At 32.5% G+C, this 19,987-nt stretch overlaps 2 protein-coding genes across 2 annotated transcripts; one reads left to right on the top strand and one right to left on the bottom strand.

Annotated features, from left to right (window-relative positions):
• Positions 1-10,957: 10,957 nt before the first annotated feature.
• On the top strand, positions 10,958-18,639 carry CUL4 (cullin4). The gene is made up of 17 exons (XM_021438928.2): positions 10,958-11,422; positions 12,557-12,672; positions 12,775-13,121; positions 14,073-14,253; positions 14,448-14,570; positions 14,664-14,951; positions 15,108-15,233; positions 15,376-15,477; positions 15,558-15,611; positions 16,569-16,675; positions 16,781-16,841; positions 16,941-17,072; positions 17,195-17,332; positions 17,463-17,543; positions 17,724-17,804; positions 17,939-18,019; positions 18,287-18,639. The coding sequence occupies exons 1-17, from the start codon at positions 11,095-11,097 to the stop codon at positions 18,398-18,400; spliced, it is 2,460 nt and encodes an 819-aa protein (XP_021294603.1). The 5' UTR covers positions 10,958-11,094; the 3' UTR covers positions 18,401-18,639.
• A 596-nt stretch (positions 18,640-19,235) lies between these two features.
• LOC110424599 (outer envelope membrane protein 7) lies at positions 19,236-19,750 on the bottom strand. The gene has a single exon (XM_021439200.2). It carries the CDS (start codon positions 19,673-19,675, stop codon positions 19,430-19,432), a length of 246 nt encoding a protein of 81 aa, XP_021294875.1. The 5' UTR covers positions 19,676-19,750; the 3' UTR covers positions 19,236-19,429.
• Positions 19,751-19,987: the final 237 nt, after the last annotated feature.

A 19,987-nucleotide genomic window follows, 5' to 3' on the forward strand; every position in this document is an offset into this window, starting at 1 on the left:
CCATCTATGGCTGCATTTAATTAGTATTCGGAAGAAATGAAAAAAATAAATCAATTTAGCTTTATTTCCTTAACCCTTTTTCTCGCAGATAAAAGGTAATTTTCAAATGAGGGAGAGGCCGGGAGAATAAGTTTTCCTTCCTCACTAGTTGTATGCTAGTACTTTTCTGATAACAATAACACTAAGAATTGAACCATTCTATATATGAACATTTGTTGTGGAAATTACGAAATTATCTGTAAAAAGTTACTCAAAATCTTATCCAATCAACAAAATAAAGAAAAAAAAATCAAGCACACCTATAAGAATACAAGAATTTACGTGATTCGGTCTTTTGATGACCTACGTCCACGGACACAGCAACAGAGAAAGATTCACTAAGATAAAAAATCAGTAGATTATAAGAACAGTCTCAAACTCACAACCCTTATCCCATGTACACCAAAATCAATCACTCTCTCTAAATCTAAGTGATGACTATTCTTTAACCGTCCTTTTATAGTACCAAATAATCTCATCCTAATACAATTAGGATTTGTTATTCTAGTCTAACTAGATTTAAAGACTATTTAATAAGGTATACTAGTTTAATTAGAATTAAACAATCCTAGTCATACTAAAATTCAAGACTATCCTAACAAATCTCCACCTTAGTCACCAAGCTCCACCTTACGAACCAATCTATGTCGACACCGCCAATGCCCCACAGGGCCTAAAGCACTACGAACACCGATCAAGTCCAAGCAATACTTGAACTTTATCCCAAAAATTGACTTGCTCAACATATCTTCCGGATTTTCATCTGTAGCTATTTTCTTCACTACAATGTCACCTCTAGAAACAATCTTACGAATGAAGTTACACTTGACTTGGATATGTTTGGTTTTTTCATGAAACATATGATTTTTCGTCAAATGTATAGCACTTTGACTATCACAAAACACAACTATATGTGCTTGTTCAAAACCAAGATCACTAACCAAGCCTTTAAGCCATAAAGCCTCCTTCACTGCCTCGGTCACAACCATATATTTAGTTTCAGTTATAGACAAAGTAACTACTACTTTCCAACTGATCGCAGACCTTGAGAGAGTGAACACATACTCGATTTGAGATTTTCTACTATCTAGATCACCAGCAAAATTTGAATTGGAGAAGCTAACCACATTACAACTATTGTTTGCACCTTTTTCACACATTAAGCCAACATCAATAGTACCTTTAGGTGTTTTTACAAGCTTCCATGTTTGATCCCAATGTAAAGACTCAATATTCTTAGAATATTTGGTATATGTAATTGCCTTAAGATAAAAGTATGGCTCATCAATCTCTACTTCCACAGATAAAACATAAGAATCAAAATCACCATCGATACAAGTAATGCTTCATTGAGATACCAATTCTTGTACCTTTTGTAATTCATTTTGGATTTTACTATCGTCTCGCACTATCACAGGAGCATTGATTTCAAGCTCCACTTGCTTGCTAACTTTCTAGTCTGTTGTGTTTGCAATTCTAGACTTTATCCCACGAAATAATGCAGACTTGTCAAAGGTAACATCCCGACTCACTATAAACTTGGGAGACTTACAATTAGTACACCCCAATCGATAACCTTTCACCCCATATGCATAGCCTAGGAATATGCTACCCAAAATCTTACCCAATCAATAGAATAAAGAAAAAAAGAAATCAAGCACACCCACAAGAACACAAAAATTTATGTGGTTCGGTCTTTTGATGACCTACGTCCATGGGCACAGCAACAGAGAAAGATTCACTAAGAGAAAAAATCAAGAGATTACAAGAATAGTTTGAAACTCACAACCTCTATCCCACGTACACAAAAATCACTCTCTAAATCTAGGTGATAACTATTCTTTAATCCCATAGGGTCCTTTTATAGTACAAAATAATCTTATCCTAATACAATTAGGATTTGTTATTCTAGTCTAATTAGATTTAAAGACTATTTAATAAGGTATACTAGTTTGATTAGAATTAAACAATCCTAGTCATACTAAAATTCAAGACTATCCTAACAACATTGAATATATGTTAGTCACTAAAACCTTCCAATTTTCTACATACTACTTTATGATAACAAATCTGTATTAAAATTGTACGTATACCTTATATGATTTTTTTTTTGGAGGAAGGGTGCAAAGTAATTAAGGGCTACTAAAAGGGAAGGAAAGGAGATTTGAACCTCTACCGAAGATTGAATAAAAATCTCCTGCTACGATGGGTGCCCTTTCTCTTGCCCTTTCAATAATATTATGCTGTGTGTACTCTCACTAGTAATGATATTAAGACTCATTTGGTTTCAAAACTCATTCTTTCTGATTCATTAAATTTTTTTTTCGTTACTTTTTCTCTCACAAAACATTTATCATTCATTAATTTTTGTTTCTTCCCTCTCTTAATTCCTCTTTCTGTCACAAATTGTTCCAGCAAGAAAAATAGATGAATCATGGTCTCGGGTTGGTAGATGAATCAAAATGAATAGATGAATCTTTTTGCTCGTTGTTGTTCCAACAAGAAAAGCAAATGAATCTGGCCTTGGGTTGAGATATGATGGAAATAAGATTTTCTTTTGATTTCCTCCTAGAAAAAAAAAAACAAAGAACCCAAACAAAAGCCAAAGAAACCTAACAAAAAGACAAAGAGATGATCTTTTGAGAAAAAGGATCAAATTTGGCTATGAGACCAATAAAAGATATAAGAAAACAAAAAAAGGGCAAAACCCAAATACTTCAATAACATCATGTATTATTAACCAGAAATGTTTTGTAATAGAGAAAAAGAAATATGAGAGGCAAATAAGGGAAAAAATTAGATAGCATTTGGTATGTGAGAAGTGAAACGCATTCTCTATAATATGCTCAATTAAATTACACTGTAAGATTTGTTTTGCAATAAAATACTGTAATATAAAATTACAATATAATTACATTGCAGTCAATGGATTTAATGTCATTGTAGTTCAAAACTAATGCAACCAAATTACATTGCATTTTGCAATATTAATAATGATATTTTTACTTTTCAAATTTGTTATTTTGTTAAAAATATTTTATAATTTTATAATTTATTTTGTTATATAGATTTTAAAAATATTTTTCTATTATTCTCAATAATCATGATGACAGTCAATAAAATTTATATTATCTTTTTTAAAAAATTAAAATAAAATATATAATATAAAAAAATATATTAACAAATGAAAATAAAATATATAAAATTATAATAAAAATAAAATATATGATATTAAAAATATATCTAAAAGATGATATTATATAAAAATAGGGGTAATTCTAAAAAATACAAGTATATTAAACTTGCATTTTAATAAATAGGGGTAATTCTAAAAATTGACATTACAATCCCATTAAATAGGGGTAAACCAAAAATTACAATGTTATATTTCCTACTATCACATTATTTGCAATTACATTACTTATAATTACATTGTATTGTAAAGTATGAAACGCCATCTTAATGAATGAGAAATCATTTTGTGAAAGAGAAAGTAAGGAAAAAAATTTAATGAATGAGAAAGAATGAGTTTTGGATGCAAATGAGTTTTAGGGTCAGTTTGTTTAGACGTAAAATATTTTTTGAAAAATATTTTTAGAACTTAATGCTTGTTTGAAAGATGAAAAATTAATTCTAAGAGTCCGTTTATTTTGCAGTAAAATATTTTTCAAAAACATTTTCAGAACTAATGCTTGTTTGGTAAATAGAAAATTAATTTCAGATGTAAAATATTTTACGAGTCAACAAGGTTAACTACAAAAAATATCTTATGCCCTTGAAAAACGTAAAACATTTTTCACAGAATAACAAAAATACTTTTATACTAAGTTTATAAGTATAAGTTTGATGAATATTAATATTTAATTTAAAATATTAAAAAATAAAAATATTAATATTTAACTTTAAAATAATTAATTTAAAATATTAATATTTAAATTATACAACAATTATTTTATGAAACCATTCAATAAAATTAAATTTTTTATTTATAAATGAAATAAATCTTATTAATAATTATAATAAAAAATATTTCAATGATCATCATTTGATGAATTCACATTTATAATAGGTTTAAATCTTACTAATAATTATAATAAAAAATATTTCAATAATTTTTATTTAATGAATACATATTTATAAGTATAAATTTTGGATATCTTACACAATTGATGAATATTTATATTTTATAGTTATGATAAAAAAGTGATAAGATGGAAATTTTTTTGAATATTGGAGTTTATTTTCATTACAAATTTATAGTTCAATACTTTGGGAAATATCATTATCCATTTTCATTTCCATTCTTAATTTGATCCCAAATTAGTGAAAATCAAATGTTAATATTGTTTTGTACTCAACTCCTATTTATTATTTTAATACCTAAATAACTCCATTATGATGAAAAATATTTTTCATAAAATGATCCAAACAATAAAAAATGTTTTCAATAGTTTTTCCAAATAACAGAAAATATTAAATTTTCCTATAAAACATTTTATGTAGAAAAAATTTTCCTCCAGCAAGTCTTTTTTTGGTTATCAAACGGACCCTAAATGTAAAATATTTTATAAGTCATTGGGAAAAACACTTATTGATCATGGAAAATGTCTTACACTTTTGAAGAGTATAAGACATTTTCCACAAAACACAAAAAAAAAAACTCTTATTCTTAGCATAAGAATATAGGTTTGATAAATATTAATATTTAATTTAAAATATTGAAAAAATAAAAATAGATTAATAGAAAATAAATTTTAACCTTTTCTTTTATAATTAGAGGAAGGGGGATTTGAATTCTGCTCTTTAGACAGAGAGATCATATACTAACCAATAAACTAAATACTCAAATTCAAATAAATTTTAACTTAAAATATTAATATTTAAATTATTCGATATTATTAAAATTAAAAAAATAAATTTTTTAATAAAATCATTCAATGCAATTAAATTTTTCATTTATAAATTGAATAAATCTTACTAATAATTGTAATAAAAATGTTTCAATGATCATCATATGATTACACAAAAGTATAAGTTTTGAATATTTTATACAATTGATGAATGTTGATATTTTTATAATGTTATAGTAAAAAGGTGATGAGATAGAAAATTTTTTAAAAATTAAAGCTTACTTTAATTATAAATATATGGTTAAATGTTTTTAAAAATATTATTATTAATTTTGTCGATTTTTATATCCATTTTTAATTTGATTCTGAATTAATGAAAACCAAATGTTACCATTATTTTGTAATCAATTCCTGTTTATCATCTTTAACACTCAAATAATTCCACTAATGATGGTGGAAAATATTTTCTACAGGACAATCCAAATGATAGAAAATATTTTCTACAGGACAATCCAAATGATAGAAAATATTTTGATAGTTTATCTAAATAATATAAAAGATTAATTTTTTCTATAAAATATTTTACACTGAAAAATTTTTTCCCTAGAAATATCATTACTAGTAAGAATACACATGACATAATATTATTGAAAAGGCAAGCAAAGGGTCACTCATTAAGGGGAGATTTTCATTCTTGAAGATTTTAGTTTGTTTGATGGATTTATCATGAAAACAATGACATGGAAAAGATCAAGTAGCACACTTCCAAAGAAAGGTAAAAGGGCATATCCAAGATGTATACCAAGAAGTATATCCCACACACAAAATCTTGGTCCTTGACTCTATAGTGGCGTTTAATACTTTACAATACAATGTGATTATTGTAAATAATATGATTACAAGCAATATGATTGTAAAGAAAATAATATTACAGTGTTTAATATATAAGCAAAATAATGATTAAAATGTAAGAAAAATAATATTGCAGCGTTTAGTTTACAAGTACTTTACTGAGAATGTAATGTTTATTTTCAAAATTACCTCTATTTGTTAAAATACAAGTTTAACATATTTGTATTTTTTATTGTTAATTTTTATATAATATCATTGCTTAAATATATTTTAATGTCATACATTTTATTTTCATTTCTTTAATATAATTTTTTATATTATATATTTTATTTTAATTTCTTTTACCTATATTGTATAAATTTTAATTTTTTATATTTTATTTTATTTTAATTTCTAATTCTTATATTATATGCTTTATTTTAATATTTTTTATTTTAATTATAACATTATAAAATATTTTTAATAAAGTAATAAAGTTGAAGGGTAAAAATGTTTTTAATAACATTGCAGAGTGCAATGTAATATGATTGCATTGGTTTGGACTCTAATCACATTATATTACTTGACTATAATATAATTATATTGTAATTTTACATAGCAGTGATCTGTTACAAAACAAACACTACAATATAATTTAATTAAAAAAATATATTTTTATTTTTAAAATGTTTGGTTTGGACTATAACCAAACGCTACTTAAGAGAGAACCAATTAATCATCCGGGCCGCTACAAATTTCTCTTTGATTTTGAGCTCTATTCAAACATTTTATTTTAGGATTATATATTTATCTTTATCCTTTAATTTGTCAACCTAAATTAATTCTTTCTACAAGTAGAAAACTGATGAGGAAGGTACTTGACATGTTCCTTATTATTGCACATGGCAAAGACTCAAGCCCGACATCATGGAAGAATGGAACCTTCGTGCTCATTTGTTAAAAGGAAAAGTGAGAGAAGTTGAAAATCGAGATTATTTGGTCATCAAGTACATGCATGCGGCGGCCAGAGTTCCTTTGGTTTTCAAGTTCCCAAGTACACAGCGTTCGTACAGGAACATTCTTCTTAATAACTTTCAAATATCTTTTGTCTTACTCTCCATTCTCCTCCTTAAGCTATATGTGAAAGCTCTCATGGTTGATGATGTAGTCCGGAAAATTTCATCAAGAACCTGGTTGAATTAGCCAAGGCTACCTTGACTAGTAATGTCACAATATCCATGATAGAGACAAAAAAAAAAACATTGCGGCACCTTTTAGAATTTTACATATACAAACAACATATATGAACAACATTGGGAAACAACGACCAGGATTATCAATTTCTCAATATTCCCCCACTTATAACTGATTTCCTAAGGGTGCATGTGACCCATCCTTATCGAGAATAGGCACCAAGGATGAGGTGTTTACCCTTTTTTTGGCTTGCTTAGCAATTCGATCAGCAGTCTTATTGGCTTTGCGACTCACACGCTCAACTTTCACACCTTCAAATTACTTTTACAAGAAGCAACAACTTCCAAACAGAACAAAAGTTATTGGAATGCAAATTCTCAGCCAACAACTCTGAATCTGTCTCTACAATACCCCTTTTTAATTTTTTTTTTTCATTTTCAAATCTAGTTACCTCTTTCATTGCTATGGCTTCAGTTTCCAAGCTTGATTGAGCATGAACTCACATCCTTCCCGAACCCAGAACCATAATGCCTGATTATTCCTTACCACCACACCAACTGCTGCTGTTGGTGGATTGTTACTGAAGGGCCCCATCAACATTTATTTTTACCCAACCTTAGTGTGGTCTTTCCAATTTCTCTTTTTTTACTGTCATCTGTTTAACATTCTTTGCAACATCATCCTTAACAACGACATTCCAATCTTCTGCCGTTGCCCATGTTGTTTTAGATACAGTCCTTTCCCCATTTGGATTCGCACCTTGGAAACTACCCTCACATGCACCTAGCCTTTCAAATATGTTAGCAAGAAAAAGCAATTAAGATAGACACCATTTTTCTCTCCTTAACGCTCAATAATTCCATCTTCATAACCATGTGAAATCATCGGTTAAAAGTGGTTGCTATACTAACTAATAGTTAGTAACTATCCACCTTATAGCCAAGTCCAATACTAAACCACACTGTTTTAACCCAATCACATTGCAACAAGACATGCTCTATTGTCTCCTCATTCATATGACATATAGGACATAAAGGACTTGATCTCACCTTTTTCGTCCATAGATTTTTAGTAGATGCCAATGCATTTATGCATAATGTCCCTAGGAAGTTTCGAATTTTATGTGACAATTGCAAACTCCATATCATTTTCCAAACATCCTTGTTAATTATATGAGAAGAAAAAGGTCCAGTTATATTCACATTACAATAATCTTTCTTCAACAAATAATATCCAGATTTTACTTTATACAAACCATCTGCCATTGCAGACCATAGTATTCTGTCAGGACCCCCTTCTTGACAAATTGGAATATTTTGAATAGCCTATTTGTCTTCAGCAGATATCAGCCCTTGAATGCCATCCAACTTCCATTTTCCTCGCCTTCTATCCATTATTTTTGCCACTTTTTGAGGATACTCACAATTCTGCTCTTCCAAATTTATATTTAAGGGATTCACATTTGGGGTTCTATCTGTGAGTCCATATATTAATCTTCTCTCCCCCATCACTTACCGCAATAAGAGTTCCTTCAAAAAATCCCTTCCTTCTAAAAGGCTACACCATGTCCAGGAAGCTTTTGATCCCTTTTTTGCCTCCATCACAGAACTTTTCAGCAAAATAGATACCTTTAATACTTTTTGCCTAATTAGCATTGGGATTATTAAGCAACCTCCAACATTATTTTGCAAACAAAGCAATATGAATGATGCAAATCTCTGAAACCCATTGCCCCATTTTCTTTCAAAAACAGGTAAGTTTTTGCCAACTTACCCAATGAATCTCTCCCTTCCTGTTGCAGCTCCCACCAAAACTGACACTTCAACATTTACTTTTACCGCATATTCTCTTAGGTATTCTAAAACAATTCATAACGTAGACGGGTACAACACAATCAGCAACTTTGATAAGTATTCATTCCTTTCCACCTTGTGACAGCGTCCTCTGTTTTCAAGTTTTCAATTTTCTAAAGATTCTTTCCCTTTCATATATCATTGCTTCATATTTTGTTTTCTCCCTGATGACATTCCCACATAATCAGGGGCGGACCGTTCCATTGTCATGGCCTTTCAAAATTTTGAAAATTTTTTATGGATTATATATATTTTTAGTAACTCTTTTAAGATAATTTTTCATTGAGTAATTAATACAATTAAAAAAATAATAAAATGATCTTACCATGGGACCACGGCTTCTAAAAATTTTTAAATTTATTTATTTATTATATATATATTCTTTCAACCGTTTGATAAAATTAGAGCTGTCATTATATTATTAGTTATCATATAAATTCTAACTCAATATGCTAATTTTATCATAATTTTAAAAATAAAAGTAAGTTTACTAATCCAAACCTACAAAGTCTTAATATAAATCTAAATCTATCATAACATATTATATCTTAACAGTTAAGCCCAATAATCTATCATAATATATTATATCTCAACAATTCAATCTAATAACCCAATATATTAATTAGCAATTTAAGAATCAAATAAAAAACAAGAGAAGAATTTTCTCAAAAAGCTATTCATTACATGTAGAATATATAAAGTAAAAAGACAATTCATTTGAATTTGAAAAATTATTTTTTCTTTCACTCTTGCGTGTAAAGAGTGAGAGAGACTTTTTTCATAGTTTCGTTTGCTTATGTATATATATATATATATATATATATATATATATAACATTATCATTATTGTTAATATATATTTTTTTGTATATTCAACGTCTTGTAAATTTTATTTAATTTTTTAGATAATTAAGAATTAAGTTATATATAAAAATATTTTTAATTGTTAATTATCTCTTTTTATTTGATCCTTTTTAAAAATACTCTAACTCCACCCCTTCCAGATAACAATTAGGATTATGACCCTTGGAATTTGTCAAATTTAAATTATTTCTTTTCCGTAAGTAGAAAAACTGAAAAGGAAGGTACTTAACATGTTCCTTATTTGTTCCACATGCAAATGCTCAAGCCCCATATCATGGGAGAATGGAACCTTCGTGCTCACGTGTTAAAAAGGAAAAGTGAGAGAAGTTGAAAATCGAGATTATCTGGTCGTCAAGTATATGCACGCGGCTGCCAGAGTTCCTTGGCTTTCAAGTTCCCAAGTATATAGCGTTCGTGCAGGAACTTTCTTCTTAATAACTTTCAAATATCTTTTGCCCGACTCTCCCTTCTCCTCCTCAAGCTACATGTGAAAGCTCTCGTGGTTGATGATGTAGTAGGTAATGATTACATCCGGGAAATTTCATCAAGAGCCTGGTTTAATTAGCCAAGGCTACCTTGACTAGTAAAGTTATAATAATATCCATAGTATATAGAGAGAGAGAAAAAAACAAAAACAAAAACACCATGATATTTTTTATAATTAACTCTGAAGAAACTCTTTTAATACTTTGATTTACATTTGTGTTAGACATGAGTAAAACATATGAAGGAATTTAAATAAAATATATTTTTATAGAGTAGGGTTGTTTTATAAATCATATAAATCAGAAACTGTGCCATGATTTAAAGGTGAATAATATATATATATATATATATATATACACATAATCTTAAAGCTATATATAAATATAATTAATTAGGGTCCTCATCAAATAAATGTTATTATAAAAAGAGTTGACAAGGTCATCGGGACCAAAAGTTTTGAAGTGATTATCATCTGAACAGTAAACAAAATTTTGAAGTTATTGTGTCCAATTGGATTACTATTTCTTTCGGGACTAAGCAAAGGAGAGGGTGTCGCAATCACCGAATCAGGGACTATTTGAAGTTTAGCCCAAATCAACTATTGGCTACACAGCTTTACCCTATTTTAAGATTTTGGACCCAATATTTATTTGTGATGGGCCTCTTAATATTGGGCCAACCCTCAAATGAGCCTAAAAGCAAAGTAGCCCAGTGCGCCGAATGATGAAGAAAGAGAAACACGTTTTGCTTAAATTAAAAGGCAAAAATAAGTAAAACCTACAGAAAATATTAACATTTCTTCTCTCTGTTTATCGCTCCTTCTCTCACTCTCACAAATATTTATCTTTTTGCTGCCTTCTCAAATCTTCCTCTTTCTCTCCAAAAAAGGGGAGGCAAGCACACTGTAATAGGAGAAACCAAAACGGAGAAAGGAAAAAAGAAGCTAAAATTTTCTACAATGCTCTCTTGATTACTTTCATGTCTCTCCCCCCTACCAAACGCTCTCTGAGCAACGCTAATTCCAACGCCACTGCTTCTTCTCCCTCCTCCTCTTCTCCTCACTTCCAACCACCAATGAAGAAAGCCAAGTCCCAAGCCATCGCTTGCTCTCTAGACCCAAACAAGAACGGCCTTCACCACCACCACAACCAAGACGATAACGACATCGTTTTCGACCCTTCATCTATGGCCCTCGACGATGATTCCAAGCCCGACGATGCTCGTGCTCCCGCCGCCGCTAATTTGTCTCGCAAAAAAGCAACCCCCCCTCAACCCGCCAAGAAGCTTGTCATCAAACTCGTTAAAGGTTGGGTTTCTGTTTTCTTGATCTCGTTTGATTGTTTCGTTTTCTTCTTTGTGAAATATATTTCGTGTCATTTGTAAAATTGCCTCTCATAGCTAGTATGAGAGTTTGATCTTAGAAATTGAGGGGCTTTGGTTGTTGCGTCGTTTTTGGAATAGAAAAATTAGGGATTGCAGTAGGAGAATTGTAGAAATTGGAGGTTTGTTTGTTTGTTTATTTGATTTTGGGATCTTGGTATTGGTTAATTGATTCTATTCTTGTTTCTGTTTTACTGAGCTAATACTAATTACTGGACATTGGGTTATTGAATTTTTTCTGGGTTGTGCCATTTAGTCCTTGTAAATGAGAAGCTTTTAGTTTGGAGATCTGTTAGTAGCCAAGTACTTTGGATCACTTCCTATGTAGCTTTTAACTAAATTTTAAAAGAGGTCTATTAACTGATCTTAATAACTGTTGCATTGTCAGTGAAATGTGGTCAATACTTCAACCGTTTACTATCGTTGGAATTTTGTTTTATGGTATCAAAATTGGCTTGGTTTCTTGGTGTCAACCTATTCGTGCTAAACAAATTTAGAGGGTACTAATTGACTCGTTAGTTTATATGGTTTGGTTACATTGTTAATTTTTTTATCTTTGAGATGTGGGGCTACTGCTTATGCAGCTTTACATGAAAAGCTCTGACAGATTTATTTTTTCATTTTGTATTGTTTTTCAGTTTGCGGTTTCTGTCAGTTTATCAAAGGAAAATGTAGTGTGAATACTGTGTTGGGGACATACTCTGAAACCCCCTCATCTTCTTAATTTTTTTTTTTTTTGTGTTCTCTTGTAGATCATTTTGGTTTAAGCATCTATGTGTGTGCTCACATAAGTATAATCAATACATCTTCCTAAACAGATAAATACGGCTTTTAGTAAGCGGGTGATTTAACCTGTTATTTGTAAGTTTACTTGCAAGGAATATATAAGGGTTGAAGCAAGTTTGGTTCTATTTTCAAATCAGATATGTTTCCCAAACTATCTTGTTTGTGTGAACTAATGGTAGAAAACAAGAAGAGCATTGCTGAAATGGAATTAAAATAAAACATATATTCAGAAAGGTTCCTAATGCAACTTTAACTTCTTGTTTTGTTTCTGTAGCAAAACCGACATTGCCCACAAATTTTGAGGAGGAAACTTGGGCAAAGCTGAAGTCAGCCATAAATGCTATATTTTTGAAGCAACCAGATTCTTGTGACTTGGAGAAGCTTTATCAGGTAAACTCACATATATTTCTTCTTCCTCTCTATTTTGATTATGACAGCCTTTTTCAATTTGAGCAATATTGTCTCTTGATATATTGAGTGTGCTCCCTTCAGGCTGTCAATAATCTTTGCCTGCACAAGATGGGAGGAAGCCTTTATCAACGAATTGAAAAAGAGTGTGAAGAACATATATCTGCAGCATTAAGATCTTTAGTTGGGCAAAGCCCAGATCTGGTGGTTTTCTTATCACTTGTTGAGAAATGTTGGCAAGATCTTTGTGATCAAATGTTGATGATTCGTGGTATAGCCTTGTATCTGGACAGAACATATGTTAAACAAACCCCAAATGTTCGTTCATTGTGGGACATGGGCTTGCAGCTCTTCCGGAAACATCTTTCACTTGCTCCTGAAGTTGAGCACAAAACTGTCACTGGTCTTTTAAGAATGATTGAGAGTGAGAGGTAATTCTAATGAATTTTAATTCGAAATATACAATTTGTTTATTTCTAGTCTTTGTTTGTATGTTCCAAAATATCAACCTATGCAAAAGATGAATAATAGTTTTAGATGGATGTTATTATGGATTGTGTATCAATAAGTGTTGCAAAATTTATGGATGAATTATCCTTCTCTTGGTGTGGTGGAGAGTTTGTTGCACCATTGGTGCATGTTATCTTTGCAGGGTCTCTCTACCTTTAAGGGGTAAAATAGTACTAGCGATGAACAAAGGCACAAAAGGTATAAATTGAAAAAAACTGCCCTATTGGTTGTTATTGGATTGGCTTTGCTTATAGTACATAAATCATATCATGATTTGATGAAACAGTGTGGTAGATATAAAAACTATACTATGGAGTAACCTGTTTTAATGCCATCAAACCAATTTGATGCTATGCTGAAATTTCTGTGCAAGTAATAAGTAGAGAGGCAAAAATTGAAAACGTCAACCTGCAACATGTTGAATATGAGTGAACTTGAATTAGCTCATAAATTGTTGTTCTAATGTCATTATTGTCTATCCATTTTGCTTCTTTTTCTTGTATTTTAGCAGCCTAATGGACATAAGATTCTTGCTACATAGCAAAGGCTAAACGGCAGGAAGGGTAAAATATTTTCTATTGTGGAAAGATGTTTCTTGAAGGGCTGGTTGGGATGTCTGATCAATGTAATTCTAACCTAGTACCTCCAAGTATTTTGGAAAGAACCCAGCAATTGATAGGCAATTTATCATTGTATTGCTTTCTTGCTTGTAATTCTCACATATTTTTCCCTCTTACTTATAGTTGCCATCCACATAAATTTCACCACCTAAAGTTTATGAAAGATGTTGGATGATTGATTTCCATCTTTTGAGTGTTTATTAACTTTCTTTGCATGTTTGAAGTCACAGCATTCTGTTTTTGACCATGCAGATTAGGTGAAGCAGTTGAGAGGACACTCCTGAACCATCTTTTGAAGATGTTTACTGCTTTAGGTATTTACTCAGAAAGCTTTGAGAAGCCATTCCTGGAGTGCACATCTGAGTTTTATGCAGCTGAAGGAATGAAATACATGCAGCAATCTGATGTTCCAGATTACTTGAAGCATGTGGAGGTGCTTTTCGATATCCTTTTTTTAATCAATAAGCAGTGATTGGTGCTGCTGTATTTTGAACTTTACATGTTTTATCTTCTAATAAGAATGTTTATTTATCATATTATTCCACTCTTGTATGGAATATAAATGCTTATCCCTTTAAGATTTTTAGGTAAGGTTGTCTTTGTAAGATTTTTGGTGTATTGTTGCAGATGAGGTTACATGAAGAACATGAAAGATGCTTACTCTACCTCGATGCTCTTACAAGAAAGCCACTCATAGCAACAGCAGAGAGGCAACTTCTTGAACGTCATATACCTGCCATTCTTGATAAGGTGCAAATATGAATCTTCAGTTGTTATTTACTCTTTGTATACCTGCTTGGATTTGCATCTTTTTAGTAGTTATAGTTTCTCTGATTTTTTCAGGGATTTATGATGCTGATGGATGGGCATCGTATTGAGGACCTTCAGAGGATGTACTCACTATTTTCAAGGGTCAATGCTCTTGAATCACTCAGGCAGGCCCTAAGCTCATATATTCGGAGAACTGGGCAGGGCATTGTCTTGGATGAAGAGAAAGACAAGGACATGGTGCCTTCCTTGTTAGAATTCAAGGGTTCACTTGACTCGATATGGGAAGAAAGCTTTTCCAAGAATGAGGCATTTTGCAACACCATCAAGGATGCATTTGAGCATCTAATTAACCTTCGTCAGGTTAGCATGTTTTGTCATTTGTAGTAGGACATTAGTTTATTTATTTTTAAGTTGCATTCTTGTTGTTAAGTTTTAAGTTGGTGAAGTAATATTCCTAATTTAGAGTACCATGCTTTCACACTCGACTGATGGTTCAACTCTGTGCGTCTTTAATAGAATCGACCTGCTGAGCTGATCGCAAAGTTTTTGGATGAAAAACTCCGTGCTGGTAATAAGGGTACTTCTGAAGAGGAATTAGAGGGTACACTTGATAAAGTTTTGGTTTTATTTAGGTTCATCCAGGTAGAGTTCATGTTTGCACATTATAAATCATTAATTTTGCTTTCGCCTTGAAACAGTTCTCTTTTTGTGCACTACTGTCTTGCTTTTATTGTCCTATAAATTAATGCTAGAGATGTGAATGATGTTTTTGTTGATAATTAAGGGCAAGGATGTCTTTGAAGCATTCTATAAGAAGGATCTTGCAAAACGGCTGTTGTTAGGAAAGAGTGCTTCTATTGATGCAGAGAAATCCATGATTTCTAAGGTCAGTATCTTTTTCTTTTGCATCAGATGATGTTTGTTCTACATATTGTATTAAATTGTTATATTGTTACGATGCTGCAGCTGAAGACTGAGTGTGGCAGCCAGTTTACAAACAAACTTGAAGGAATGTTCAAGGTATGCCTATATATCTTTTTCTATAAATTTGTCCAAGAAATGCAGTCAGTATAAGTTGCCACTGGAATTTCTAGTTAGAGCTGGTGCTTTTTAAGTCTGAAAACATGGGCAGTTCAATAACTCTTATAAGTTATAACCGCTAGGAACATGTTAACCTAATGCTGGTGGTATTGGCACCTGGAGTGTTATATCCCCTGACATGAGTTGGATAACTCTGATTAACCCTCGCAAACAGTATGTAATGATTATGTAACAAAAATATTCTTATTGTGCCTTTAGGATAGATCATGCAAATGAATATTAAAGTGATAGAATCATGTGAGAAGAGAAGAGGAAAGGATTCTGGAAGTTAAATTCATCTTTTGTTTTTAGGCTTACCAACTTGTTAATTGGTCAATTGCAGATCCAACAATCTACTGAATTGATGGAGTTGTGATACTGGAACTTAGTGCTATGTGATTGGATTCTTGTGCCTAGAATATGTTTACACTGCAAACCACTTTTACTCTTAAATTGTTTATACTTTGGTATCAGAGTAATTGGAAACTAGGAAGAACAGCCCATTGACAGGCACATGTGAATCTCCTTTCCAGTTACACTATGTTTGAGCCAAAATAGCAATATATATTAATTTAAATGTGGTATTAATGCAATTGCTGCCTAGATAATGGGCTTGTGTTAGTAAGCGAATCACCTCATGATCTATGATTGATCTCACTGCATGTGGTTTTATGGCAAAGAGGCCTTGCTCTTTCCCTGAAGTCATTTGCTGAACTTGACGAGGGAGGATGGACTTGGAAGATTCTTTGCAACTTCAAATATGTCTGTCATATATTTTCACGAAGAGTCCTTCCCTTCATTGTGTGTTTATGTCCGTGCGTGTTTGGTTTGATTGGCGAGCGATTGCAATATGACTCATAATTATATTGAGTGTGGAATCTTGTGATTTTTATCCAGGATATTGAACTATCGAAGGAGATAAATGAATCATTCAAGCAGTCATCCCAGGCCCGGATAAAACTTCCATCAGGAATTGAGATGAGTGTCCATGTCTTAACAACAGGGTAAAATCATGTTTCACCATTATCTTATTTTAATTAGTCATAACTGCAATTATCAATTAGTTTATTGTCGAGGTATTTAACTCTGTTTTGGTTGTTGAGCTGCAGGTACTGGCCCACATATCCACCTATGGATGTTAGGCTTCCACATGAATTGAATGTCTATCAGGTATGGTTCAGCCTTCAGGATGAAATGTTCACCCTTATGGACACCAGCAAGTTTTTATTTACAGTTGCCTAACACCTTTTCTTCAACTTGGTGTAACAGGACATCTTTAAGGAATTCTACTTAAGCAAGTACAGTGGGAGGCGCCTAATGTGGCAAAATTCATTAGGTCATTGTGTGTTGAAAGCAGATTTTCCTAAAGGTAAAAAGGAGCTGGCAGTTTCCCTATTTCAGGTTGGTGTCTTGGTGTTTCGGGGACCATTGTTCTCCTGTTGTAGTGTTTGTTCTGTTTTCAAATTTTCTCTACAAGCAGACAAGTTCTAACAGTTTTCTGGTTTTCTTGTCTTTACCTCTAGACTGTAGTTCTGATGTTGTTTAACGATGCCCAAAAGCTTAGCTTTCAAGACATTAAGGACTCCACTGGCATAGAGGATAAGGAATTGAGAAGAACCTTGCAGTCCCTTGCATGTGGCAAAGTACGAGTCCTTCAAAAGGTATGTGCCCATTGCATTATTGCACTTTCAAGTTTAATTTCTTATTTGTGCTGGTAAGTTGGTAACATTATTCTTTTTTCTTCCTCCCATTTTCTTTATTCCTGTATATCTTTGAATTTGTTTGCTGTAGTTGCCAAAAGGGAGGGATGTGGAGGATGATGATTCATTCATTTTCAATGAGGGATTTACTGCTCCTCTCTATCGTTTAAAGGTATATCTATTTGTAATTTCAAACTATGGTGGGTAAAGATTTTTTGTTAGATTAAACTACATGCCTGTCATGCTTACCTCCATGCTATGCCACTAAATTCCCTGCAGTTTTATTATGAATACTGTGTGATTGCTACTCACATAATATGGCATCAAGATGACATTGCCTTTTGTGATGCAGGTAAATGCAATCCAGATGAAAGAGACAGTTGAGGAGAACACAAGCACTACTGAAAGAGTATTTCAAGACCGTCAATATCAGGTCCACTTTTTTGCTTCACTCTCACATTCTCTCTTTGTAGTTATCTATTTAAAAAAATGAAAGAAAAGAACAGAAAGTTATCTAACATGAAGGAGCTCAATCAAATGTATGCATTATTGCTTGATGTCTTGCAGGTTGATGCTGCTATTGTTCGGATAATGAAGACGAGGAAAGTGTTGAGTCACACTCTTCTGATAACTGAACTCTTCCAACAGGTAAGCATATTTTGATTGTTTGCGTTGTGCATAAAAGAGGGATATCTAAAGAGTCCCCAGCAACATCTGGAAATAAATAAACAGAAAGTTGGTGCTTCTGTATTCTTACTGAGAGTTATCATGCCAAAGTGTTTTGCTTTATTTGAAGGGTGAAAATTCTCTTTATATACCATGGTTAAATTACTGCAATTGATGATCTCCAGACATGGGGATTAAAGGGATAATGGACTATACTCATATTAAGAATAAGTTTCTTTCGTTGAACAGCTTAAGTTTCCCATAAAACCAGCTGATTTGAAGAAAAGAATCGAGTCTCTCATTGACAGGGAGTACCTGGAGCGGGACAAGAACAACCCACAGATATACAATTACCTGGCATAGTTGACCTTTTTTTTTTTTTCACCTTTTGATGATAGATATCCCCTTGTAAATGACACGGGAAACTCTGGTCTTCTCCCAGAGGCAGGATGATGAAATCCCTTGTCAGATCCATGTACAGTAACTTGTAGTATTTGTTTTGTTGCAATCGAGATTGTAATTGTAAAGCATATTTAGCCTCTGTTTTTTATACTTGTTACGGACTTGACACTTGAGTTACCGGAAATAAGCTGCATTATTTATTTCTTGGGTTGTGTGTGTATGTTTTCCCTTGATTCGGTCATCTTTTATTTTATGGTAAAAAAGGAGGGTGTAGCCGTATGAGGCTCACATCAGATCGGTTGGGGGAACTGAAAAGGTGGGTCATGCCAATCTCTCAATAAGAAAGGTGTATTACCATTATACTTGGTTGTCGTCTTTGCTTATAAGCCCAAGAATCTGTGGCATGACCATGGTTTAACAGCCAACAAATCAAGCATCATAAAATATTAGAATCTGTCGGGTTTGTTTATCCTTTTGGAAGGATATGGGAAGCAGTCTTGAACATGGTACATTGGTACCACTAGGCCTTGCTACAGATTCGAGATTGGACTTTGTTGGAGCTGAACAACCACTAGTGTAAAATTAAATTAAAATCTTGTATGAATTCGAATAATCTCTGGAGTTGATTCACTATTTGATTGGCTCACACCAGACCCGGCAACCCACTCTTTCAATGATGTCGTCATACAACTTTTACTAAATACAAAACTGCACAAGGTTGTAGCCCAGGTTGGGCTGAACTTTCTTACTCGAGATAAGACAAAACCAAAACAATTTTCCGATGGATACTATAATGGATCACCAAAGCCGTATTCATTCATTCAAACATCAACAGAGAAACGCCCTTAAGACATCAACACCATCACCTTGGTGCAAGTTCTTACCAAAAGAAAGACAGGATGAAAGAACAAGTTACAACATTACCCAACTCTTTTTTATTTAAAACGAAAAAAAAAAAAACAAAGAATAAGATATATTTTGAAGCGATCATCAAACGGCTTTGATTGAAGTGGAAGGAGAGGTATCATTATCAGCCTTAGATTCGAGATCTGGGTATGGGTTGAGAGGGGCTCGAACGTTGTTGTCGTTATCGTCGTCGGGGTCGTAATCAGGGTTCAGAGATCGGTCAATGGCTTCGCGGCCTTTCTCGAGGCAAGGCTTGCAAGCGATCTCGATCGCTATCCATCCTAATACCACTCCTGCTATTGCTATCACTGCGCTTGTTATTGCTGCCATTTCCTCTCTCTCTCTCTCTCTCTCTCTCTCTCTCTCTCTAGTAAAGTTAATCAGCTCTGCCTTTCCTGAAAAGTTTTTCAGAATTACTTTGGGTTTTCATGAACTGTTTGGACTTTTGGTTATCAATTGGGTTTAGCCCGTCTGAAGCCCAATCTGTCTTACCATCACATATGCCCTGCTTGATAGCGGGATATTGGGCTCTTGTCGGGGTTTGTTTTACCCTGTTTGTTCCTTGGGCCTTCAACTTTTGGTTCTTGTTTTCGGTTAATTATGAATTCAACTTATTTTTTGTCGAATATTTGGGGTAATATT

This window comes from Theobroma umbraticum, unplaced genomic scaffold, assembly GCF_002168275.2.
Source record: "Theobroma umbraticum cultivar Fairchild unplaced genomic scaffold, ASM216827v3 scaffold_204.0, whole genome shotgun sequence".
Taxonomy (NCBI): Eukaryota; Viridiplantae; Streptophyta; class Magnoliopsida; order Malvales; family Malvaceae; genus Theobroma; species Theobroma umbraticum.

What these genes read in the sequence shown, in the direction of transcription:
- CUL4 (XM_021438928.2), top strand. Translation starts at nt 11,095, where the DNA reads ATGTCTCTCCCCCCTACCAAACGCTCTCTGAGCAACGCTAATTCCAAC. An exon ending in CTCCTCTCTATCGTTTAAAG is followed by an intron (nt 17,544 to 17,723) that starts GTATATCTATTT and finishes TTTGTGATGCAG; the next exon opens with GTAAATGCAATCCAGATGAA. An exon ending in TAACTGAACTCTTCCAACAG is followed by an intron (nt 18,020 to 18,286) that starts GTAAGCATATTT and finishes TTCGTTGAACAG; the next exon opens with CTTAAGTTTCCCATAAAACC.
- LOC110424599 (XM_021439200.2), bottom strand. Translation starts at nt 19,675, where the DNA reads ATGGCAGCAATAACAAGCGCAGTGATAGCAATAGCAGGAGTGGTATTA.